General features: G+C 29.9%; 1 protein-coding gene across 1 annotated transcript in view; it reads right to left on the reverse strand.

The window, feature by feature from the left end:
* Window positions 1-2780: 2780 nt before the first annotated feature.
* Window positions 2781-27603, reverse strand: part of LOC143255916 (neurobeachin-like protein 1) — a 111556-nt gene continuing 86733 nt past the window's right edge. The window contains exons 39-45 of the mRNA XM_076512338.1: window positions 26601-26806; window positions 22095-22267; window positions 20376-20470; window positions 19325-19441; window positions 16489-16641; window positions 14964-15112; window positions 2781-9381 (exon numbers count right to left, since the gene is read on the reverse strand). Coding sequence (XP_076368453.1) covers window positions 9240-9381; window positions 14964-15112; window positions 16489-16641; window positions 19325-19441; window positions 20376-20470; window positions 22095-22267; window positions 26601-26806 — 1035 coding nt within the window. The 3' untranslated portion in view covers window positions 2781-9239. The remainder of the gene's footprint in view (window positions 9382-14963; window positions 15113-16488; window positions 16642-19324; window positions 19442-20375; window positions 20471-22094; window positions 22268-26600; window positions 26807-27603) is intronic.

Genomic DNA, 27603 nt, shown 5'->3' on the forward strand with positions numbered 1-27603 from the left:
TTTACTGTCCACACATTATGATTTTTGTGATGGAAGTGCAAGGGGAGCGTGAGAGGTGTGTGTCGTGAAACCTTATAAATGTAGAGAGTGTTTATAAAATAAGCCTAAAGTAAAGACAGTGTGGGATCATCTAGCCTAGAGTTAAGTGCATAACATTTATCATAAAAGTAAAAATACTGATTCAATTTTAAATTTAAATCATTTCTGAATTAAGCTATTTGTCTGTTTTATCACCAACATTTTTAATTAACAGAGACTCTAAATTAAGAAATCAACAAATATTTTTCAGTTTTGTTGACTACACATTTCACTTTATACTTCCAGCACACAGACTAACAAGAGTATTTGGCTATACTTTTGTTCCTAAGCAACATGACATAAAAGCTATTGTTGGAACAAATTGTTACTAAAATGCACTGATTTTTTTCATATATTAAAAGTTGTTAATCCAACTGGATTTCTTTGCCAATAATTACCATATACTCTGCCACGAAGATCTCAATTTTAATTCTCTCACAAAGAAATATACTGACTGCACTTTTCTGCCTCTGTTGGTCAAGCTTGACTTATCAAATTTTATTTATTTTAGTTAGCTTCAAAATGTAAGACTAGGGTGTAGGGGTGGTTGTACTTTCCCCATCTTTTTTGACAGGCTATACTTTAGTATATTAAAAGGGAATGAAGTAAGTTTATTTAGACACCACAACTATATCATACTAAATGTGCAAAACCAAAGTGGTTAGTAACTCATGTGTAGCTTTATAATGCTGTAAAATCATTACAGACTGAACAGTATGACATGGAACTCATACAAGCTGTCTTTATGCTGTTATCATCCAGCTTGACTTGCCTATATACAGATGTCAAATCAATGTACTGAATCAAAGGGCTCCTTTCAATGCATCCAAACATTCATCTATTCATGATAATAGAAATATATCAACACGAGTTACCATGTTCTTCAGTTTCAAATCAGTGCAGAACCTGACATTAACTTCTTTCTTCCTGGCAATCACTACTGGGGAAGGCTAAACTCTCTTATGGCTACATTATTTTATACTTTAACATATATTGTACAGATATTCCAGGGAAATTTACAGGACAGTTGTGTGGTAATGTATGACTGTTGCTTGACACAATAATTCATCTGGTCCGATAAGTACATTGACATATTCTGCCAGAAAGTCACTGAGTTGCTGAACTATGTTCAGTCAAGACTGCTTACAAAACTTTAACTAGTGCCTTTCTATGTGTTTGCAACCATGTATTTATTTTTGTATGCAGCCTTAGTATTACCACTATTATTGGTTGCTTACATTTCACATAACATGCAGATGACCATACCTGTATGTAGCTAGATAACCAATCATCCATAACTGCAGGACACCTACTAAGACTTTATCTCCCTTTACATATATAATCACCTAAAGCTAATGCTGTTTACTTTCTGGATATAAAATGCTTTATTTCACGCATGGGTTATATATAATTGGGTTACTTGAAAGTGTTAGGTATACATGACAGTTTCACTTGAATTTAATTTAATAGTTACAATTTACATAGCTATAAAACACATGTTAAATTTACTATTTTTTTAGGCTATAATTTACTGCAAGTTTACTTATACAACTGTTTACAAACATTGCACTTATCTGATTACCCAACAGTAAAATATTTCTTAGTTTTTATACTTATTCATTTTATTTTGTTTATCCAAATATAAATAATCTGTCAATTCAAATGGATTGATATGTACATGAATTAATGACTGCTACCAATTCCAGAATTGTAAGATTGTTGATTTAAGTACATTCTTTACCGTTAACATTTGTGAAACTCAGAATGATTACACCAGTTAAACAGTTCTTACTTACTGTAAAAGCTATAAATTATGATAAAATGTACTTGATACAGTATGTGAACTCAAAACACAACTATTAATGTATAACTGTCACATAATAATAGTACATTATTCACACAATATCAGACCTAACACTGACTATTCAGTCAAACAAACCAGTGTTTTTATTGGTGACACAAATGTAAATGGTGGGGTTTCATCTTCAGACTATAGATGGATCTTCACTGATGAAGTAGCATTATTTTAAATTTTGTAACTTTACAAATATAAGATGAATTCAATATTATGTATATATATAATAATATGTGTATAAGTTGGAAACACAGTTGCATTTTGTGAACATTTTTAAAGCTATTTCAACCAAATTTGTTTTACTTTATCCTTTTCAGATTCAAATAAATATTGTTAAACACATGTAATATAATAAAGTTAAGGTTCAAAAACAAAGTTTAATTATTTTAAGGTAACTTTTGCAATAATAACAACTAAAAATACATTCTAGGCCAACAGTTCTAAAACCTCATAATGCAAAAGATATTCCACTGAAAAGAAGATGAAAGAAAAAGAATAATGAAATACAATACTGAGTTAATTATTCTATTTTATTGATATTTGGACAATGTAGCTTTAACCAAAGTTGGGTTGATCTTGTAATCTGTAAACATTGAATGACTGGACAACATATAAAATGCCAGCATTTAACATTTACATGTGGAAAGCAGCTCTGAAAATACTGTAAACTAAACCACAACAGTCTAGCAAACCTATTATGCACCATGTTTGAATAAATAAATGCAAATGATATAATAATAGAGATTACCCAAATTCTGACTTGATACTGTTTTTATGTACTATCACATAGCTTGTGTGTTTTCTAAGAATTATACAATTATGGGAAATGAATAAACAAAATACTATGTTATTAAGGATACATTTTATTCACTTTTTTTTTTTTTCTGTTTGCTGCCAGCAGCAAGAATTACAGGAAAAAACCCAACAAAACACTAATTTAAATTCTGGTTTATATCTAAGAACCACCACCTGGAAGTCTGATTGAAAGTCGTTGTAATGAGAATTAAAAAGAGGTATGATTTATAAAACCTTCTGTCAGTGATGTATAATTATACCTTTAAGATCTCCTGAGAAAATTCTAAGATATTAATCAAACTGCCAAAACCTATAAATTTTCCACACCTAAAACAGTCTCTGGCTTAATGCTTGTCAGACTGCTAGATAATGACTTAATATTTGTATTTGGCTAAGATGTCAAAGAATAGAATAAAACTATTGAAATAATAAAATATAAGCTACACTTCTGCCACACAAAAAGCACAGTTTTGATATTCTTACTGTTACTCAACGTGCCTAAATTTCTGACATACCCTACACTCTTATTGAAACGGATAACAGTTAAAGTACTTTACAGTTGGATGGTAGGTTACCTTCTGATGCACAGAAAATAAAATTTTCAAATACAAATCCTCATAGATTTTTCCAGCAAAATGAAATTGGACAACAGCCATGAATAACTCTTTTTCACATATTCAATTTTAGTAGATAATATTTAAACAAAATTCATTCGTTATCACTTAATATGCAAGAATACTTCATGGTTTTGCATTCAGTATCTAATCTTACATAAGAATATTTTTGGTTTAGTTTTTATCCAAATTTACAAAATGTTTTAAAAAATTTTGGATTCAGACTCAGAAAATTATGATCCATTTAAAATTTTCTTGAAATAACTGTCATAATCTATAATTAAATATATTAAAAGGTTTTAGGTTTCATTATTTATCATATAATGAAGTAAATTCCAGATTCAAATTTTTAATAAATAAAATGAAGTAAACAAGATCTGAATTGATCTTCAATACAAAACAATAACATTTACATGAATATTTCTGAGTTGCTACCAAGAAACTAAACAGGACTAAAATGAATGATCCAACCAGATTAAGCAACACCGAAATTGTCAGAACTTTTAGATCTAACCTTATTAAACAACAGTGAATGCAGGAGAACTGTAATATTCAATCTGATTGATCAACACTGAATGTAATAAAATTCTGGATCTAGTTTCATTAAAATACAATGTAGTTTTAGGAGTTGTGTTTATCTGACTGTAAGAAGAACTCTTGAAGGTAAAATGAGCAGTTAGAATATAAATGTAGAATTGAATCTTTCACAATGTAAGAATTGTTTTCCTTTAAACAAACATTAACTGCTCTAAGGATTTCCATGGACAATCAAGTAAACCACAGGAGTTAATATTATCAAAAAGATAAGTTTCATTACAAGAACAATTTAATGAATGTCTCAGTGGATCACGTACAAAAGATCTATCATGACATTTATGATGCAATACAAATCCTTTAGAACCACAAGAAATCACAATGAAGATAAGTAACAAATCATAGAATGAATAAACAAAATCCTTCAGTTAAACAGAATGTACAATCAGTTTACTTATATAAACAGTAATTTAATATTCAAATTAATATAAAAAAAGGAAAACTTTATAATGAATGAATTAAAACAACTAAAAGTTACTAATAAAAACCTAGCATGTTTTTGACAGTTATGATAGTAAACTGGAGTTGTTAGGTCTGTATTAATAAAACTTAATTATTTTAATTCACACAGCATAATGTTTTGTTTATATTAAACTTTTACAAAAACAGCCATAATAAAAATATCATCACTGACACCTGACATAGAGATATTAAAACTTTAAACAGAGGAATAGATTGGTTCACAGAACCACTTAGGACAGACTGACATGGGTACCATAACATAAATAACATCATAAGAGGTAAAATGGATTCAGAAAATAAAATCTTTAAATGTATAAAGTGATTACTTTAGTGAATCAAGTTTGATGGATTCATTGAGAAACATCCTAACATAATTGACATCATTAGGACTAATTGAATGCACTGATATCAAAACTTTCAAATGGATCAACAGACTAATTTAGTGAATTAAGTTTGGTTAATTCATTGAAAAACATCCCAACATAAATGACATCATTATGACTAACTGAATACACTGGTATTGTTTTAAATAGACCAACAGACTAATTTAGTGGATCAAGTTTGGTGGATTCATTGAGACACATCCTAACATAAATGAACTCATTAGGACTAACTGAATGCATTGATATAAAAAATTTTAAATAGACCAACGGAATAATTTATTGATTCAAGTTTGGTAGATTTACTGAAACATCTCTTGACATAAATGACATCATTAGGACTAAGTGACTGCACTGACATCAAAACTTTTAAATGGATCAACTGACTACTTTAGGGAATCAAGTTTGGTGGATTCACTGAGAAAATAAAAGTACAAAATACAACTTTAGAATTGCTACTACATACAAGATACATCACCGAGAAATGTTCTCACTCATTTACAATACACAACAATAAGTTATAATGTTTATACACATTACAGAATCCCATATTTAAGCATAAACTCTATCACTCTACAGCAGTCTGCACATCCTACTATACAATCAGTAAATCTATAAATTCAAAACATTAGTTTTAATAAACTATTTACAAATAAATACTTTATATTTCATGATTTTCAGCTGCAAATCCATTCATTCTACTGAAAAGTCACTTTATATTTTTTATTTTATTTTATTCCATTATATAGTAACCTACATAAGTTTCCATCCACTTCACTTTACATTAAGCCATTTTTAATATCTCGTGATTTTTCATCAGAAAACTCTGTAAACCATTTTATCTTTTGAACTGTTTCATTTCACAAATACATACCTGTTATTACATCACTAACAGCCCATTTTACTATCACAACAGCCAGTATCATCTTGTGATATTTTACCCATTCTATTTTACAAACAACTACCTTGAATATTTCATGAATTTAAGTATACACTAATTAACAGTCAAAAATTACTATTATTTCATTAATTTATGTAGACTCTAATCAAACAAAAGTTAACAAAAGTTTTTTATTCATTCAGCTTTAAAATGGTATGGAATGTAACATCTTAATCTGATGCAACTATGTGATTGAACCAGAGTAACATGAAGTCAATATGTACATCATGCATGACTGATAAGTCACCAGCTAAATAAAGAACCTAAAGTCTGATGACATAAAAGACAATGACTGCTTAATGGATCCCAATGTATGACTTTTATGACACAGATGATGTAACAAATGCCCGACAACCACAAAATGTGACCATACATCTGATGCAAAAAAGCTGTAAAACCCAAATGTTGACACACAAGTAGAAAACCTACTTTATGAGGTCAACATGTGGCACCTGATTTTAAACTTGCATGATAGGATTAAATTCCTTCCAATACAGATACAGTACATTACTACATACTTGTACTACAGATACACAATACAACCAAATTAAAAACAAAAGAAAAATGCCAGAGGGAGTACAAAATGATTGACATATAAGTAATGATGTTACATAAAAAAAACAAAAAGTATTACATATGCAATTTAAAGCTACAATTTGGGCATAGAATACTTGACAAGTAGATGGCATGAATATATAAAATAGAACCAAACTTCTGAGGTGTGTTCTTATAGCAACATTACTGGCTTAAATGTTTAAAAGTTTTTTAAAGCTACATAAAGATATCAAATGCTGAAGCTTGAGTCACACACATGTGTAAAGGAATTAAATATCTGATTCACGGACTTAACATCAACTAACAAGATTTCCTTGACTGACAGACATCTCACTGCTACATAATGGAGCCTACTACCTGATATCAAGTTAGCCTTACATCTGTGATATGAGGTTAAATAGCATGTAAATCATGCAGATACTTAAGTAAGCACAAACAGTTTCCTACAATATTGATATAACACTGCTGAATAACTGCAGTGATTGCTTCTTGTTAGTTACAGTTTTCACCATGCAACCCTATCACTACTCGATGTTCATAATTTACCCACAAATAAAGAAGTTTGTATCTCTAAAAGAATTCTGGTCAATACAGAATTGCTGCATACATTTATCCTGATCCAGCATTTTGTTTTGGCATTTTTTGCCTTGTAATGTAACGGTCAACACTTACTATGTCATATAATACAGAGCAAAACAATGTCATACACACTGTTTACCATTGGTTTTAAAATACTTGACATACATGTGTGGTGAAGTCAACACAGGACATTTAATGACATGCAGCTTTTGAGTGCATTCACATTAGTAGTACCCACTTAGCATTTTAATTTTTTCTTTTTAGATATTTAAAAACTTAGTAATGTAATGCAACATAACAAAAAGTAACAAGATTAAAAATTAATACAACACTAAATTTGCAAGTGTTTACAATTTTAAACAATTTCCAATTTTACCATACAAGTATCAATTTTACAACATAACCAGTCTAAGTATCACAAAACCCTTAACACTTAACTTCAAATTTCTCTTTCTTATGCTAGATCTGTATTTATACACCAATACCTAGGGTGATGAAGCCATTGGAATTTTACAATTTGTGAATATCAAATAACTCATCATCTGATCAACAAGTTCTAAGTAACTTTCTGTTTCACCTTCTAAAGCCTGATTTAGTTCAATATAAACCAAGTAATGATACTGTGTATACAATTAATTTTTCTTACTCATCACAATTTAAGAATGGCAGTGTTAAACCATGCAGTTTTATCATTTCATGTTGGAAAAATAAAAATATTACTTTGCTTTTTCAACTTTTACTTGCCATCTTAGCCTGGTAGGCATACAGTGTTTTGAAAGTATACAAGATATACACAGAAAATCCATCCTTGCAAACGAGCATAAGGTGTGAAGTTATATATGGAAATCCTTAACTCATAGCCAAGCACAACCAGAACAGGTTGTTTATAAAGATGACTGTTGTACAATGTAAGTTAAACAAAAAAAACAGGTCTGCTTAAACAGAGAATGCATAGAATTTTCCCTCGTTACTGTAGGTAACATACTCTATGAATTTCTGCACAAAGTACAAGCTGCTTTGTTAAATACAAGAAATATCAAGCTATTTCAATAAAAGTTGCAATCATGAGGTAGGGTGGCATGGTGTGGTACCTCTCAATGATGTTCAACCATACAATGCAAAAAAAAAAAAAAAAAACTTATATGTTTAAGACATGCAGAAGTTATCCACATGTATAATGTAACCACAAGTTGTCCACTTGTATAAAGAAGCACACTATGTACAGCTGTGTTTAGTAAGCCAGGTATAAAATTCCAAGATGTACAAGATACATCATATATAGTCAAGTGCACCTAATCAGAATGAACTGATTTCCAGCAAATAGACTTCCTGCTGCAGAAGGTGAGTATTGTAAGTCTAAATGAAATGTACAACAAAATCATAGCATGTTCATGGGTTTAACATTACATGAGTAGATTTCCAGTTCTTATTATTTACACAGAGAATTACCAGGTTTTCAAACTACAAGCATTTAGATTTTCATATTTACAAGTCAAAATACAAAAAAGTTGTCAACAAACACAGGATTAGTGCACAAAGTTGCCCAAGTGCACAAGGTAATCATAATGTCCAGATGTAAGAAAAAAGTAGGCCCACAGGTATACAAGTTACTTATATTAAGTAGAATAGAATGTACAGCCAAATGAGACCAGTGAAAGAGAATGTCAACTGTATACAGTATGCTAAAGAAAATATCCAGATGTAGAAGAAAAGCAGCAGGGATGTTTTTACTGTAGAAATGAAAACAGTACACCTGACTTACATAAACATAAAATTATTTTTGATCTAGTAAAGGATCTAAAAAGTAACAGGATGTTCAGCTATACATTACCTTCAAGAGAGAATGAGCAATTACACAGATAAAATAAAAGACAATTTACAGAGGTCAAAGACGTCTGGTATTAAAGGTAGTCAGCAGCCGATAAGAGAGGAGAATTAGGATTCTCTCATTTATATCATCATCAGTACTTTGCTTTAAGTTTAGGTTCATTCATCCTTCTCTAATTAAAAGTGCATAATGTATGATTAAATGTGATCAAATATCAACAGGAGAAACTTTGCCAAAGGTTATCAAGGTCCAGCCTTGAATGCATAATTGAACTACAAATGATAAACAACAACAAACTAGATCCAGCCTTATATAAGTACTTAAGGCAAAAATGTACAACATACAATCTAAGTACAGACTGTAATATTCTTAACCCTTAAAATCTGTAATTTGGTCATTTAGACAATATTTCTATAAACTATACACCACTTTCGATGTAAGTATGAATTCAAACTTATGTGTATCCAGAATTTATACACACCAGGCCTAGCTCATAAATATATTAAACAGTATCTAGGTTCAACGGTATAAGATCCAAAGTGTTTCACACACGGAAGATTTATCTCTGGTTTGTAGCTGTTGCAACACCAACAACTATCAGCTTCCCATCTTGCAAACTGGCCAAGATGTGGGATTTGCTAGGAGTGACAGTAACAGCAAGAATTGGAAGATGCAGAGATAACGTTGTAATTAGCTTCAACCTATAAGATAATGTTACAAAAATTAGTTGTAGTAGAGTTGTTTTCAAAACCACACTAGAATATAAATGACAAGATCTTAGTGTAGGAGCCTGTAATATTTGTATAAACATATACAAATGTGTGTGTGTGTGTGTGTGTGTGAACTTTCAATTTCTAAAGAAAAACAAAAAACCTAAATCAGGCTGGCTGAGATACAAAAACACTGTGGTGGTTGGAATTATATTTATATTAGCCATTTGTTAAATAAATTGCTACAATATAAATGTTGGCCTCTCAAGCTTTGTTGTTTGACAAAGAATACAATGAACTTGGGCGTAACTGAAATACAATTATATGTGATACACTTAGGTTTTTGAAAAATTCAAAAGGAATAAATAAAGAATGAAATGTTTCCAAGTACACTAATACTTTGTGTAATAATTTGTCTTTGGACAAATATAATTCATTACAGTCACACTTTACCTACTAACAAAAAAAAACGTATTAACATCCTAACATATTTAATTCATTACTGCATATAAATACTTTAAGTATATCTTTGTTTAAGAAATTATTATTATCATAAACTGCTCTTGTGTTCACTTTATAACAATATACATATATTTCAATACTTCTCTCTGACTTAAAAAAAATTATTAAATTAGGTTATTTGACTTAGATACATTAATTTCTTTTGATAAACTAGAATGACATAAAATTTATGCATGAAAATGCCAACTACACTAGGTAATCAATTTAGAATATCTAACAGCTTTAACAAACATGAACACACACACACTGAAAATGTGATAGTTTCACGACAGTTTTAATAAGCTGATCTTTAAATGGTTCACTGCAGGAATAACATCAATTTATTCAATAAACTATCACTCAATACACATTTTCAATGAGTATTCACAATTTAGGCTGATGTCATGATGTGCTATGTGTTAAGTATCAAGATAAAGATGGTTTAAATCATTTCTTCACTACACAATCAACAACACTTGGCTTCAAATACAAATTCATTTTGCATGAATTTAACTGACCAACATGGCTTTTGTTCATTTGTGATACTACAGCCTGCGAAGCTAGCTCTTCATAAAAACTGATTTTTTTTCTCCCAAAAAAAGATTAAGTACATTAGATTATTATACTTGTTCAAGTCTCCCTGTTTTGTGTTAACAGTCCAACTCACTTTAATATTATCAACTGTATAATAATGTTAGTTAGTTTTCTCTTTAGGCCTAGATAGCATACACAGTTAGCAGTTTCATTTTCCAACTTAGAGGCAGAAGTATAAAGCTTATATTCTAGAATGAGAAATTTAAAGACATTTTAAACAATTAGCAGCAATGTCACAAATTACTGAATAAAAAAATTGAGTTTAAGAAAAATAAATCTTTATATCACTAGTGAATATGAAAAATAACAATGAATTATCCAGAACATTTGCTTCTAAATGACTGATTCATGATGCAGTAGTCTTAATATGATCAGAAATTACAGCATCACTCCATGTCTATAGTACTTATCAATTTTAGTGGAGACAAAACAGAGACATGTAGTTTGAGAAAATAATGTAGACACCATTTCCAGCCTAGACTGTATACTAAAGAGTCTCTAATTGTAGGCTTGAAATATAATCTTTGAATTCTAATTCAACATGTTTCTATATATTTTTTGACTTTCCCTTCTCAAATTAACAAGCTTTAATTTTGTTTTTTGAGTTTTTTTTACATCCATTTAATGAAAATAAACTATAAACTACATAAATGCACATGCATTCAGGTGAAAATGTTACATGTTTCTCAACAGTTTACTGCTGCATTGATTTTTTCCACCCAACCATTATTCAATGAGCCAGGTGGTTTTGTGTAAACACATGTTTAACAAACATCGAGTACAAAGAAAGCTCTAACAACAGCACTGCATATATTATGCATTTATAGCCAAGTAAATGAAAAATAATTAACTTTTTAAACAGGTCACAAACATCTGCATATAGTATATCTGTTTTGATTTTGGTACAAAATACCTGGACCATTTTGCTGTAGGCTTGTGAAACAAAAATGTGAATAACAATAACAATAAAATAGTACTAAAACATACACAATTTCAGCAAATTAAGAAAAATCATCAGAATAAATCACTACTGTCTTCCAGTACTTATCACTAGCTACAAAATACAGTACATAGAAATAATGTGTATTGTGTAGTAAATATCAGTGTGAAATTTATTGTGGTAACCATCTACTGTTAGAAACCTCACTGAAATAGTTGCAGAAAACCACACAGATAAAAAGTACAATAGCAAACTCAAAAAATGTGGCAGTTTCTAATTAATGTTCTACAAGCTGCACAAATTATTTTCAAATATATTGGCATTAATAAAACACCTAATGGCAGAAAGTAAAGGACTTAGAGAGATTCTTCAAGGAAAAAACACAAAAGCACTTGAATTAATTTAAAATACCCTATGACATAGTCAATATTGTATTCATTAGCTATGTTTTCTGTAGTGGCTTCTAAAACTATAATCATTAATGATAAGGCTGGAGACACTTTATAAATATAGACATTTTTTGCTTTAATAAAATGAAGTATTTGTAACTATTACAAAATGGAGTATTTCAGACAAGTATAACAGGCTTCTATATTTCTGCAATACTTGATGGCTTCAAAGAGCTTATGTTGATAGCAAAAAACTTACACAATCTTAGGGGATGTAAATATCAACTTTCAAGAATCAACTTAAAGACAGACCTACAGATTTTGCTGGAGTTTGTTTAGTAGCTGTGTATACATTTTGGTGCAGTATAACTAGCTATTTGTGCTGTGAGCTTTGGTACTTGAGTGGCTTCAAAAAGAAACCTGGTTAGCAGCAATGAAAAAAGTGACAAAATCCCTCCTTCTCTTTCATGAATCAAGATAAAAATATTTGTATGACCTGCACAGTTTTTTGTTTTTATCATGTCAGAGTTTTCTTCAATTTAAGTTGTTATTGGCACATTTGTTGGATGAAGTTTTTACTTTTTGCCCATCTCAGGCATGGTGAGTTGATCACAGTTTAAGACACAGTGATGTTGCTAGTTAACTGTTTAGCTAAAGTTTTTTTTTAGCAGGTTTAAATAAAATATTCATAGCCATTATTTGCTGTAGGCTTGTGAAAGAATAATAATAATATGAAGAAAAAATGGAAAAAAAATCAACGTTTCTACTGTTATTAATAATTTAGCAGCCCGAGCCACCAAGAGAGAAGGTCTTGAGTGTTATTTGTTTCAAGAACATATTTGAATTTTAAGATGGTTTTTGATAATATTTCTATTAGAACTTTTGCAAAATTGCTGTGCAAACACTATTATTAACCACTAACACAGTTCATGATAATTTCTAAAACCTATAACTTGCAACTTCTGACATGGAAATTAAGCCCACAGCTAAATGTATTACCATTACTAAATATTCTACATATTTAAGCCTTCCTTAGTAAGTTAAAAAAATCTTGCTTCTGAAAAATCAACTGACTACATATATACCCAAGTAATATTCCTAAATTCAACTAAGTTCATCTTTAAGCCTTTATACCAAATAAAGCATCTTATGCATCATACATATCATATTATTATACATATCACATCCTAACTTGATTTTCATAGATTATTTACTCTAAAGAAAAGAAACTAAATGCTACTTGACTATATCTGTGAATACAAGGAAATTTCACCTAAAAAAAAGGATAAAAATAATATCTACATGAGTTATTTGCACAAGGAATCAAACACCTTATCAAAACATTTCTTTAGCTGGCTTTCAACTTTTATAGGCATAAACATGAAATTAATGTATACAAAAGTCTCCTAACTAAATAAAACTTTTCACTTTAAAGAATTCTTATATTTCTGTGAAACTAAACTTGTTCATGTTTACCTCATATTTACTTTCAAATGTGGAGCTTCCTTTATAAACATTTTAATACTTCAAATGTAAACTTGAATTACAACACTGAGTTCTTCTATTTCAGTTGAATAAAATGCTGAAGTGGAATAAGAAGACTTGAAAACATTTACTAAACATGTTTTTCATAATTTTTATAATATTGTTGTTTTAGACTGTATTTTATACAAGTAAGCAAATCCTAGTTGGGAAGCATTTAGCTCTTCGTCAAATCATAAAACTTCTATTTTTCACAACATCCTTGGATCACATGCAGTTTAAAAAAGGACATGTAGAGAAATCTGATGTATAAAGGTACACTGTAGAAGTTTTTAGTTGTTTTGCAGTGATCACTCTCAGAATTAAAAATGCTATACTAATTATTACTCAACATCTTATATTAAGTATTTTGTCAATTAGTGATTTACAGTTGACAGAATGAATTTGGTAAAGGAAAACAAGCACCATTTCAATTTTGTCAATGACATGTAAGCTTAACATTTTTTCCTGCCTTTTTGCAGTAATGATATAAACTCTGAAAAGAAGAACAAGATTCATGGAGTGATCGCTGAAGAAATGATGCTTCGCTCAGATTCAGGAGTACGTTGGTCACGATAATAATTGTTTGATAACTTGTACTGTAGATTATATGACACAGTCTGATCACCTTTTAGAACTGCTAACAAGTGGAAGTGCCTGCACAGACATTCTTATACAAACATTCTAGAAACAAATTTAAACCAATATAAAGGAACACATTTATACCTCCACTAATTAATAACCTAACATCCACCTGCAACACTCTCTACAATCATGTACTTGTTTATACTCTTGCCCCTAAGACATGTGTCTGTCACACATCACATACAAATTTTCTCTTTCTTAACCTGAAGATGAGTTAGGAAAGTCAAAACGTAGTTTTCTCCTTATCAATAAAAGTGTTAATACCCATAACAGCTGTTCTGAAATACATTCTTATACGAATAATTGGAAGAACATAACTTTTACCTATTACACATTTACAGTTGAAAGTGTGAAATGTTGTATGGAATAACACAAGCTTGAACTTTGGACCTCTCAATCCATAACCAAGCCATACATTGCTCATTGAGATTGTCAGTAAACAGTTATTTTCGAGGATTTTAAGGGATGATTTTGTGCTAAAAAAATTTATTTTTTGATTAAAGTCTTTAGGATAATGTCATTAAATAATTTCTTACAATGACTAAGTGTGTAGCAACCAATATTCATATGAATAAAACCACGTTATAATGTTTCTTCACCCTAATCAAGACAATTTATGCCTCATTTATGATTTATAGCATTTTTATACCAGTGGCAATAACCATAGTTAGAAAAAAAACAGAGTAAAAGTTTCACATTACAAGATGAAGTGTTTACATCTATTATGACACAGTTGGATTTTTAGAATAGAAAAGTTTTCATTCTCAATGTGACCCCAATCATTAGCACAGCTTTTCAAAAACACTAGATGCCTTACTGACATAAATAAAAGCTGCTTATTAGCTAAAAATAGCCAAAAGGAGGTGTTCTAAAGAAAAGCTGAAATTATTGCAACAGCGAATTGTTAAATCATAATTACATGAAGGTACTTGTATATGCACATCAAGTATTTGGATTGGAAACCTTAGGAGTTAGATATTTACCCAAATGTTTCATAAACTGTAAGAGTTCCATCTTCACTACCCGTAACTATGTAGTCTCCACAGACAGTTATGTCTCTAATCACAGTTCCCACTTCGGTTTCACAAAGATGGTTTCCATTCAAGGAAAATACATTCAAATGGTGTCTTAACTGTAAACAAGGAAAATCAACTTCTTAATTGGGTTACATAAACAGACTAAAATAACATTCTAACCTGATCATGTTAAGTGAAAAATAATAAAATAATTAAAATACAGCACTGACAAACTGTAAATATATTACTTAACTTTTATGTTAACAAATGTGTAGAGTTGCTAAGCCAACAAGATTAACAGCTTCTAGCTCCAGTTATGAAAAGAACTATAAAAGTGGATGATTATTATACACTGCCAACTTTTAAGCACAAATTTACTAAATTTTAGCATCATGATATATTAGCTCAAGCAACTAGTGCAAATAATGATGCTTGATACTACTGTACTGAGTGCATGTGGGTAATGTGAAGAAATTATTGCATGGCTTTAAATAAAGAAAGTTATTAACACTGTTTTAGAGAGGAAAACTTATCACCATATATTTTACATAACCTAACTAGTTCTTTAAAGTATAGGTCTGTTTCAAAAAATAGGACAGTGTTCCTAAAGCTAATGTTAGTTACCACTGAGCATCTCTTTGTTATTTGTTGTGAGTTGCTGATATATATTGACAAACAGTCAGAATATCAAATTAAAAATATTTTAGGTGTGAATAAAGGGTGTAGTTGTTGTTTTGAATTGAGCACAAAGCTACACAATGGGCTATCTGTGCTCTACCCACCATGAATATTGAAAACCCGATTTTAGCATTGTAAGTCCATAGAAATACCGCTGAGCCACTGGGGGGCAATAAAGGGTGTATCCAAAAAAGGACTGAACATGTGATTTAAAGGAATGAAATCAAAATTAGGAGCTGAACTGGTAGATACAATTATAGCATTGATAAGAATTTTCATTAGTTAGTTTGGCTTTGTATTTTGTTTAACCCACCACCATGCTCCAAGTGTTGTGGTGGAATGTTTTTGGCCAAAATGCTGAGTAAATTATAATACATTTCTGGCTCATAAATTATATATATATATACATGTAAGCTGTGATTTCAGACATGTTTCTGTTTTGGCCCCACTACACCATTGATTATATCTAGTTTGATTTACTTGAATTATATAAATCTAAATATTCATTTTGATCAAATTTCTCAAATTTGGACCTGGATTAGTTTTAGACTGTATTACTTGATGAACTGGTTCATAATCAGTACATAATTTTAAATATGTATTTATCTATTAAATGCTTGGCTTTTGATCAACATGTTTTCAATATAAATATGCCTGATATTTTCAACTTAACATTCATTAACGTTTATTCATGGAAACTGGTTTTGCTCACTTTATATACTTACATTTCATTGCAGAAACAACAACAACAACAAAGTGACTAACACAGTCCAACTTAGAACTTATTAGAAATTCTGTTACATCTTGTACACACCTTTTCAGTTTCTGTAGACTTGTAGAAAACACAGATGTAACCCATGTCAGAAACTGACAGATAAGTAACCTCTTGTGAAATATTAGTTTCAGATGGTACCAGGGTGTGAAAGAACAAGCCGTCAATCAAAGAATGGATGTTCACTCTTCCATCCTTTAAAAGAAACAATGTTAAACTGCCTTACAAGTAATATAATAAAAGTTGTTTTCATTTGTAGGATTTCCAGATCATTTATGAGCTCAGTTTCTTGAACAAGTACACGTGTGTTGAGATCTACTTTAGTGGATTAGACACAATTTTTAACCTTTTTATTAGCAATGTTTCAATGAGAAGTAAGACCAAACTTGATATTGTCACTTATTTTCACAAATTTTCTTACCTTAGTTCTATATGTCGGGTCACAGTTTGTTGAAAATTTTAGAAATATGTTGGAGTCTTTGAAACTTTCTTATTTTAAACACATTATTAAGGAAATAATTTTTGTGACTTTCAAACCAGTTTTGATTTCATATGATAAATCTTTTCTAAAGGTTACCACATACCCATTTTGCATAAAACACTTTTTCCTCTCAAAAAATATCTTTCCACAAATTGTTTTAAGAGTAATATGCACATTTCCTACTTAATAAATGAATCATTAATACCAGAATAAATACCACCAAGGTGTCGTTATTACATTTGTTCTCAAAATACATAGTAATCTCACACTGATTTTCTGAGTAAACTAAATACAATGATAATACATAATGAAAACATGTTTTGCTATCAATAAAAAGAATAATAATGTTTTTATTTAAAACATATCATTATTTCAATTAGAAATAATAAAGAGCCAGTCAGCCAATTTATTTATGTAAGTTTGAATAATCAAAAACATTAATTTTAATTAGCTGATTATTATCATAAATTAATCAATTAACTGATGTAATTTTCTGTTCATAGGTAACTAATTTTATCAGTTAAACCACCAAGCTTTATTAATTACTAACTACTTTTACCTTGTATGTTTAGGCTGCTAATCTACTGCTGTCTTCTTATAAAGGGCAGTGTACTATTCACTCATCTGGAATATTCCTCAATAGTACTTCAATTACCTAACTTATTTGAATGTTTTCAAAAGGGTTATACAGATTTTGCCATCTTTCATGTTTGTTTAACTGAGTGTGTTATCACTTAGACAGACGTAGAAGGATCTTCTTCTTGTGTATGGTTCAAATTCCACTATATAAAGTATTATTTAAATTTATTATATGGTCTTCTCTGATATATGATAAACTGTTGCAGATAGATCAGTGTTGTGTCCATTATGCTCCCAAATTATAGTTTTTGTTGGTCTTTTTTCTTGTTGAAACAAGGGTTGTTGTAAATGGTATTTTTTCTCTCCAATGGGTCTTTAGCTTTTTTTGGTGTGTACTAACAGTTATTATAATGTTTAGTGGTTTCTTAAAACAATTCTGACTTTACATTCTCAATATCCTTTGTACATGTTTACATAGGACTCTGACATCAGGGAACATGTGTGTAGATCTTTAATGTTTACCTGCTTATCCTTGATAATGAACATATTGTTTTAGGCTGTGCTTTTTAACTTAGATATTTATATTATTGTTTGTTTAGAGGGAGTTTCTGATGCCATTTGATAGGTATGGCTTACTAACTAGAACAATTTTGAAAGTTCAGAAAATGATTTCAGTTAAACATGGTTATTATACTGCTAACCAATCAGTGAGTCTGTTAAAATGGTTGACTGATTACTCAGTTAACAAATTTGGTAATCAGTTTGTTACTTATTACTTCAACATTATGTATAATGAGTTCTTCTTTAATGATAAAATAGATAAGAAGTAACACAAACATGATAAAATTAGCAAGTAGCCATTTGACATTATTTATGAAGTCAGGCCGATCACAAATGGTGAAACCATGTAAGCACGAAACTTGTAATTTAAGAATTAAAAACTTTCATTAACATTAAATGGACTTTGTAATATACTTTACTGATTAATCCACAAGAATCCACTTAACAACAGAAACCATTACAACTCTATCTCCATTGGTGTGTACATACTGTGCAGAGAACTTCTCAATCTTGATCTGTTCAGCAGGAATTCTAATGGTTGACCTTAATCAAATAGCAGTAACACTTTGATACTTTGTGTTTTTTTCTGTGAAGTACCAGAGTATTATTACTATTTGTAGATATAAGTATTTCTAACTTATATGACTGATGTAAAAGTAACTGTTTAAATTAAAATACTCTTTTCCACAACTAGTTAACCTCAGAAAGATATCATGACATTATTAATATGTGAACATTGAAAGTTATGTTATGAATTATTGTTGTATACCAAAAATTAAAGTACAATAAACTGGATGTCCTCCAGTGGCACAATGGTCTGTATGTGGGCTTACAATGCTATAAATTGGGTTTCAATACCCATGGTGGTCAGAGCACAGATATCTTATCGTGTAGCTTTGTGATAAATTAAAACAAACAGACAAAAACCAGAAAAAGATTAAGGTCAACCATCAGAATTCCTGCTGAACAGACCAAGATTGAAAAGTTCTCTGCACAGTATGTACACACCAGTGGAAATAGAGTTGTGATAATTTCTGTTGTTAAGTGGATTCTTGTCGATTAATCAGTAAAATATATTACAAAGTCCATTTAATGTTAATGAAAGTTTTTAAATTCTTAAATTACAAGTTCTATGCTTGTGACTGGCCTGACATCATAAATAAGGTTAAGTTTTAGTATGAAATATTCAGTTCAAACTTTGTTTTTTTACACATACAAAAATATTAAAAGGTTAAATATGGTTTATCATTATCATACCTTTGAACCTGTAACAGCCATGTCCAGTTCAGTGGCAACTGCCACACATGTGACCTCGCTCTCATGTCCACACAAAACTTTTAAAGGTTTGGCTGTGATAAGATTTCCTGAATTTCCCTTGAAGTACAAAATATACAGAAATCACAGTGACTTATAAATGACTCATAACTTATAAATAACAGTTATATTATATTAATTTTGATAAAATGGACCTTAGTTTCCTTTAATGATACAGTAAGTAATGGAAAAATAAATTACTGTATAGTAACTTTCATAAAATAAATTTTATTACTTTCTCAATGATAAATAATTATTATGTCTGTATTACTTACTACAATTTACATCAAATATGACAAATAACTATCCTACTGTAAAGGAAAGAGAATAAAACAATCATATACATTAGGGGATAACAGATAAGTGTATGTAACTTGGTCACATCTGTTATGAAAATGATATATATATATATATATACTTTGTTACATTTTAGAATCTTTCAATGTGAACAGCATATTTTACAAGAAAATTCTGGATGATGCTGTTACAAAAATAGGATACCTACTTTTAGATTGTCACATACATTATACTCAGTAATCTCTACTGTCAAAAGTTTATACCTGAGAAATGTATCCTTCTTACATTGCAAAACGATACAAGTATTACACATGTATTTACTCATACAAGGTATACAACATGTTATAAGATTAATATTTAGACCTTATAACACTTCAGAGCTTTGGACAATACTGGTAAATATATAGTAAGTTTATACAAACATATTTTAATGACAAAAATGTTATTTTTAAGGAACTCTCTAGAATGAATCATAAGAAAATTGTTAAATAATTACAGCAGAAATTATAATAAGCAATTGTATTTTATTATGATAAAAACAGTAGCACACAAAGTAATCAACATCATTGTAATCAACTGTTAGTCAAAACCAAAAGTTGTATTTCTCAGTTTGCCAGAAGTCTGAGCCACTTGAAAGTACTGAATCTGGAGAAATGCTCCTGATAACAGATATAAATCATTAGAAGTTTTAGCTTACTAATGTGTTTATTTCCCAAACCATGCTTGTTGTGTCTCGAGACCCAGTGATTAGACGTATTCCACAATGGTCCAGAGCAAGACAAGTAATAACATCTGAAAATGGTAAGGAGAAAATTTGATATTTACAATGTATAAAAACCATAGTTAGTGTATAAAGTGATAGATGGAGTTGTAAATTCTTAAAAAAAGATAAAATAATGCATGAAAAATCCCAATATAAAACAAACATAACTCTATTCATTCCAAAACAGATTTGCTAAAGAAATATCAAAATAAACATGGGAGAAAACTTGGGCTTTCTAGTTTTCAGTCTTTTCTCATAAAATTCAAATAAACAATATAAGAGTTACTAAGGGAATTACTGCTCATCAGCTTGTGAATATCATAGCATTGTAGATCAACACGTTTCAGATGAAATGGAAGAGAAAATAATGCTGTGTGTTAAGCCTTGTGAGTTATAGCTAGAAACAATGCATCAATTCATAAACACTGAAGTTGCTGGAAAATGTCTCCTGATAACATTGCCATAAAAAATTGAACATGTTTCTGACCATCATTAATAAAATAAAATAAAAATTTAAGGTTCTAGTGATTATCACCACTCAGATGCTTTTTATTTCCTTTTGCTATAGAATGTTCATTTTCATCTACACAAAGAGCCACACAATGTTAGAAAATTTGATACCACAACAATGCTATTAAAAATGTATAAGCTTGTTACCTATTGCAATTCCATGCTGTCAACATTTCTAAGACCAATGATAAATATGTTTTTCATAAATTAAAATCAGTTCATCAATAAAATCCCCAGAAAATTATTTGTTACATTTTTACTTTGTAAATGAACAACCTAAAAACAAACATATGACTTGAATTAGACACACAACAGAAGTCAAAATAATAGGGGAAAAAGCCAACAAATGTATTATCTGATGATTATGAAATTTTAAAATGAAATTTCATGACTTCGGGTACTTTCCTGAGTACAAGAGTCATTTGTCTTTCAAAAGACTAGAATTATTAGGTTCTAAAGAAGAACCATAATGTACAACTAAATTCCTGCATTGCTGAAGTAAAACATTGTGAAAATGTAATTCAGAATTCCAGTTTTAATTCTCTCTCTACACTCTTGTTATTGTTGTTTTGTCATTAAGCACAAAGCTATATATAGGGCTATCTGTGCTCTGCCCACTATGAGTAGTGAAACCCAGTTTATAGTATTGTAGGTCTGTAGACATACCACTGTGCCCTAAAGGGGGAGCTTTCTGTACTCAGAACAAATAAAAAAAATATAATTGTTTCATTACTAAAATAATAACATATTTTATGTAGAATTATAAAGTGAGGTTCACATATTACATTAATTTTATGTTTTAAACAGGTACAACACACTTAGTATCGTGGACAAAAATCACAAATAGTGTGAAACTGTTTATTGGTTAAGTAAAATACATAGATAATTACATGAACACCTATCTGTGATAACTGTAGTAATGATGTTCTTGTTTAAATGTTTTTGACTTGTACATTATTACAAAGCCTGCACCTAATGGATTCAGATGAAAATTAGTGCATAAATAATTTTAAAAAGAGTGCATTCAAAAACCATTGGGTTTCCATGTGAACCACACAGTACGTTTAGGATTAAATCAAGGCCAATGTTTTCATTCTCTTTGTAACACACACTAAAAAAATGTCTGAGCAAAACATTACTCACCAATATGTCTGACAATATGACTAACAACTTTGTTTTTACTTAAGCTAAACAAACGAAGACTGTTATCCCAATGACCACCACTAATGATGTACTTGGCATCATGGGTAACTATGAAAAGCTTGCTGGTGATTTCTAGACCAGGTTGAAATGGTCCAGACACACGTCTAGTTGTCCTGAAATCATATAAGATGACATTTGATATACAGTAGCACTATAAATATGAGTAGAATAAAATAGCATTAAATATCTACATCCATAATATTTACATTTCAAATTGTTCTTTTCATTCAATATATAAAATATGCCTGTTTAATCTTAGGTTTAACAAAACTACAGTCACAGAGTAAAATAGGTTAATCTGATCCATCAATGAATTTAATAAAAACATTTTTTTTTTTTTGACAGCTTCTGGTGCTGGTTAACAATAATCATCACTAGCTTTTAGTGAAAATCATCAAATCGGTAACATTATACTGGTACCATAAGTTAAACTTCAATTAAATTATATTCTAAATTGAATATATGTTTTGTAACAACTATTTACATTATCCTTAACAAGACAGAACATTAACTAATGCAAAACAAGAAATACATAAAAACAAGTTAAGAAACACTATAATCTCTACTTTGTATTATGGAACTTGTGAGAATCTACCAGCATCATGAGATACATCTCTAAACATTATTTGGTAGCTTTTTACCAAATCAAAATATGTGAAAGATGACAAGTACCATCTACAAGTGTATTGTTAATTATATAATAACCCAGAAATATATACAAAAGTTGTAGATGATGCAACAGTTTAGATATTTAAACATATCCATTCATACTATTATCTCCAAGACCCGTACCCAGCAACAGTCAGTTGCAAACTCCCTTTGTTAACCTGAAGATAACAAAAGGTCAAAACGTTGTTCTGTACTTTATTTTAATTAGTTTTAATACCCATACCAGCCATCTTTAGAATACATTTTTAGATATTTCTACCCAAAAGTAGTACATATGATGTTATTATCTACAGATATTTATCAAGTGTTGTAGGTAGTGTAGTAGTCTCAGATTTATATCAAACAAAACTGTAGATATTGTTGTAGAATAAAGATAAGCATATACATTTATATGATAATGATACCTAAATGTAACCAAATAAAACTTGCCAGGTTTTTAGTCAGTATGAAACATAATACTGAAATAACGTAATACTGAAATACAGTATTGGAAAAAACATAGGTGATATATGGATAGAAATCACTTAAAAATTAAGAGAGATTAACCATAACCAAGTGGCCATTTTATGAATTATAAAATAAAATATTTCAGAAAAAAGTAGGTTGTATAATGCACTAGTATCTGCTTTAAAGAGAATAATACATCTTGTTTTCAGGCTACCATAAATTTATCAATGTTTTATTGTGAAATACTGTTCCAATTGTACTGTGCTCTGCAGTCCAGTCAAGTTATTTGGTTGCCATTTAAAGTTCTAAGTTTTCAGATAAGCCTATACACCCTTAATAATACACATGTTAGGTCACAACTGTTGTCATTGATCTCTTTTAACCCTCCCAGTACTGTTTCACTACATTTGCTGCAATGTTTAATAGCTTGATGAGAGATGAATCCCTGCCAGATAGGTTTGGTTATTGACAGAATGACATAAGAATAAAAGTGTCTGTCAGTAATTAGGGCACAACCAATTTTGTACAGATATTCAAAAACAGTTGCTAAGATGCACTTCACATTTATGTGTCCCAAGGCATGCTTTAGTTGACCATAATATCATTCTCCTCTCTGCCATTAAACACAGTAATTTTTATTGTTGCCAAACAACTGAAAACTTACAGTTACTTGTAAAGAGAACCCCCCTCCAATGTTGTTTATTCAAAGTGTGATGCCTATTCTGGTATTTTAGCATCATTATATCTTCTATATAGTGGTTTTTGAAAAGCTACACACTCAATGAGACTACTTTATACTAAAGAACATCTTATTGTTTTAGAGATAACATTCAAAAGTAGGACACTGACAAGATTTCTACAGGATTGTCAGATATCATGTAAATAGCATCCTCTGAGTTATTTAACATGTTTTTAAGATTTCTATCTCAATTGTTTCTACTAAGAACATATTAGTGCCATCTTCAGTTTCCCTACAGCCTGACATGGCCAGGTGGATAAGGGTTAAGGGTTTGAATCCCCATCACATCAAACATGCCCGCCCTTTCAGCTGTGGGGATGTTATAATATTATGGCCAGTCCCACTATTTGTTAGTAAAAGAGTAGCTCAATAGTTGGCAGTGAGTGTTGATGATTAGCTGCTTTCCCTCTTGTCTTACAATACAAAATTAGGGACTGCTAGAGCAGATAGCCCTTGAGTAGCTTTGTGCAAAATTCAAAACAAACCAAATCAGTTTCCCTACAGTTCCTACAGAAATATTATAATCTTGCCTTTATCTGTTGCATGAAGTTCATTTCACCAGCATTCCCTTTGTAATCAAAACACTTGTCATGAATAATTTCTGTCCTGGGATCCATCAGTACCTTCACCACATATGTTGTATATTTACAGGCATTATGCTACTAAGGTTTTTGATTGATTGAATGATAACCAATTACAGTTAGTTTTCATACAATAAATGAAAAGCAGTCACAGAGCATTTGTATGGTCAAAAGATACACAAAATGAAATACATTAATACTGTCAATCTAAATTTATTTATTTAAAAACCTTTCAAATTGTCTTTGATTTAAATTAATTCTAAAATATGTTATATGCATGAATGTAATAACTGAAAATGTGCACATGGCTTCCAAATAACACTGTACAAAATAAATTGGTTCCCTGGAATTTTTGGAAGTATAAAAATACACAGTGTGTGCATTTGTTTGTTAGTGTTATACAAGTAAGACTACATCAAATTTCACATCAACAAGTGTCAGAGGTTTATTCTGGACAATCTTTTAAATCCAAGAGAATATCTGGATTTAATATTGTGTTAAATAAGGTTGCTCACTGATGTTACTTATGGACTAAAGCAAAGCCAACAGAGATGCTGGCAAAATGGAAAGTGAAGATACTCAAGATTCCTTGTTGCACACCTCAATGCTACAGTGTAATTTTAAGACTGTGGAGAAAAATACCATTTAAGAAGTGATGGGTCACAACTATGTTTCATGTTCAAAATTTGCTGAGTTATGTTTTTTCTTACAAAAAAGAAAATAAACTTCATTTCATTATTTAGCAGTTGCATGTTATCAAATGGCCACTTTTTCTAAAATATACACCAATAATTTTGATTCTTATTTTGTTCATTAAATGTCTAAAATTGAAGGCCTAATTATTCATGTCAGGGATTAACCCATTTGATTTTAGGAAAGAAATCACCTTTTGCTTATGGTTTAAATGCTGAAATCTGACAAACTATTGGAAGACAACAGACTTCAAATTGTTATAAAAAATCAACTGCAGATATTAATTTACTTCTGCATATTCCTATTAAGTTGTTCAGGTGTGAACAAGGTGTGTTTAAAATATCGCTTTTCAGATCTATCTTTAGTCTTCCACAAATTATTTCTGAAGAAGTCTTTTGCTCAGTACTAGATCTGAAGCTCTATTTCAACCAATATCTGACTTTGAGCTAAAATGGAAAAATTAAGAAGATACTGGAAAAGAAACGTATACGATTAACTTGATTTTTATAATAACTGTTGCTTGTTCGTAAGAAAAATAAGAATCGTGTACTCATTATACTAACTACACCTGGATAGCATGTAAGCTTAATCCAATAAAACAGGTCATAAGACAAAAGACAAATCACTTTTTGATGAGATGAAAGTAGTTAAGACTGATTAGGCTTAGAAATAACAAATGAAAAATAAACATTTCTATTCAAATTTAAGAAAAGGTTAAAACTTTACTACAGCAGTGCCTCACCAAAGAAATAATAGATGATATTATGTTCTAAAACATTTGTAGAGATTCTAGGCTATATTTGTGGTCCAAAAAATATAATTATACAAGTCTCTGAATGGACATAATGCTAAAAAAGAAATGTGTTGTTAAATCTAGATACCAGACTTCAGAATTGTTATTTTGAACAAATTTTAATGGAATGTAAAACTTTAAATTTTAAATAATGTGAACCACAAAGATCATGCATCTGGTACACTTTCAGAATATAGTTTAAAAGTATGAGAAAATAATTCTTGTTAGAAATTGAGCATCTCTAAGAAAAATCCATTTTCAACTCCACTGTCACTTCTACACAGTCTTCCAATAATTTTCAGTATGTAAGAATTATTTTTAGAATATGTTACAGTTAGTTTTTGAACACTTTATTAAGAAAACTGTTAGATTAAAAAAAAAGATTTGTAAAAAAAAGTGAAATAGTTTATAGTATAAGATTCAGAAAGTATTTAGATTTTTCTTAACAAAAATAAAGAAACTTATTTTCACTTACAACAAAGGAAATCTTAAACATAGTCAAATATGAAAATTAAGATGCTCACTTATTATTTGACAATGTTGGGTCTTTCTCAAATGTGAAGTAGTTGGGAATCAACCTGGATCTGTCATAAGGAAGCCAACCATGAACTCCTACAACTCCATTCTGTCCTACTGTCACTAAAGCTTCTAACATTCCATGTTGAATGAAGGATCGAGCAGGACTTCTTGGTATGGTAACAAACACCAGTGGGCTGCTACTAGTAGATGCCTAGGAAAATAAACTTGTGTGAAAAATTCCATGCAATATAAACACAACTAATGTAACATCTCAAATTCCAATCAATAAAAATGATAAATGATTTAAAATAAATTCCACAATTATAATAATTTGGTATTTACTAAAATTTTGGACATTAATAGGAAGAAATTAATGTGGAGAAAATAACAGAAATCAAATTAAAAAGAAGACAGACATACATTAAGTCTCTAAACTTGGGCTTGGGAAATTTGACCAATCATGTGACCTCTTTGTACTCATTTAAACTCTAGATTTAATATTTCTAACTTTCAAATATAGTGTGCATATCTTCTCAAAATTTGGCAATCTTTCAGTTAATGTTATGCCTTTCACATACAAAGGAAATGATATTTTTTAGTGAAGTATTTTTACTAAACTAAAGATTTGCCCATGAATACATTGAGTATTTGTTCTGAATAATCTGTGTAAAAAATACTTTTCATGTTAAGATTAAAAATACTTTTTTTACATGTACTCCTGAAATCCTCCTAAATACATTTCAAAACATTTCTGTTTGATAAAACTTTATATTTTTTCTGTTATTTTCTCTACCATAACTCAAAACTGGATTTGCCAGTTTGATCAACCTCATAATCACAAAGAAGAAAAACAGAATACAATGACATCAACACTAGCAACTTGAAAAAATTCCATACATAGTTTCTTAAAAAAAACAATTAATGATAATTTATGTAAGAATAATTCCGATGAAACGAAAACTATATAAATATGATAAAAAACAAACAAACTGCATGTAACAAAGTTTG

This window comes from Tachypleus tridentatus, chromosome 7 (genome assembly GCF_004210375.1).
Source record: "Tachypleus tridentatus isolate NWPU-2018 chromosome 7, ASM421037v1, whole genome shotgun sequence".
NCBI classification, from domain to species: domain Eukaryota; kingdom Metazoa; phylum Arthropoda; class Merostomata; order Xiphosura; family Limulidae; genus Tachypleus; species Tachypleus tridentatus.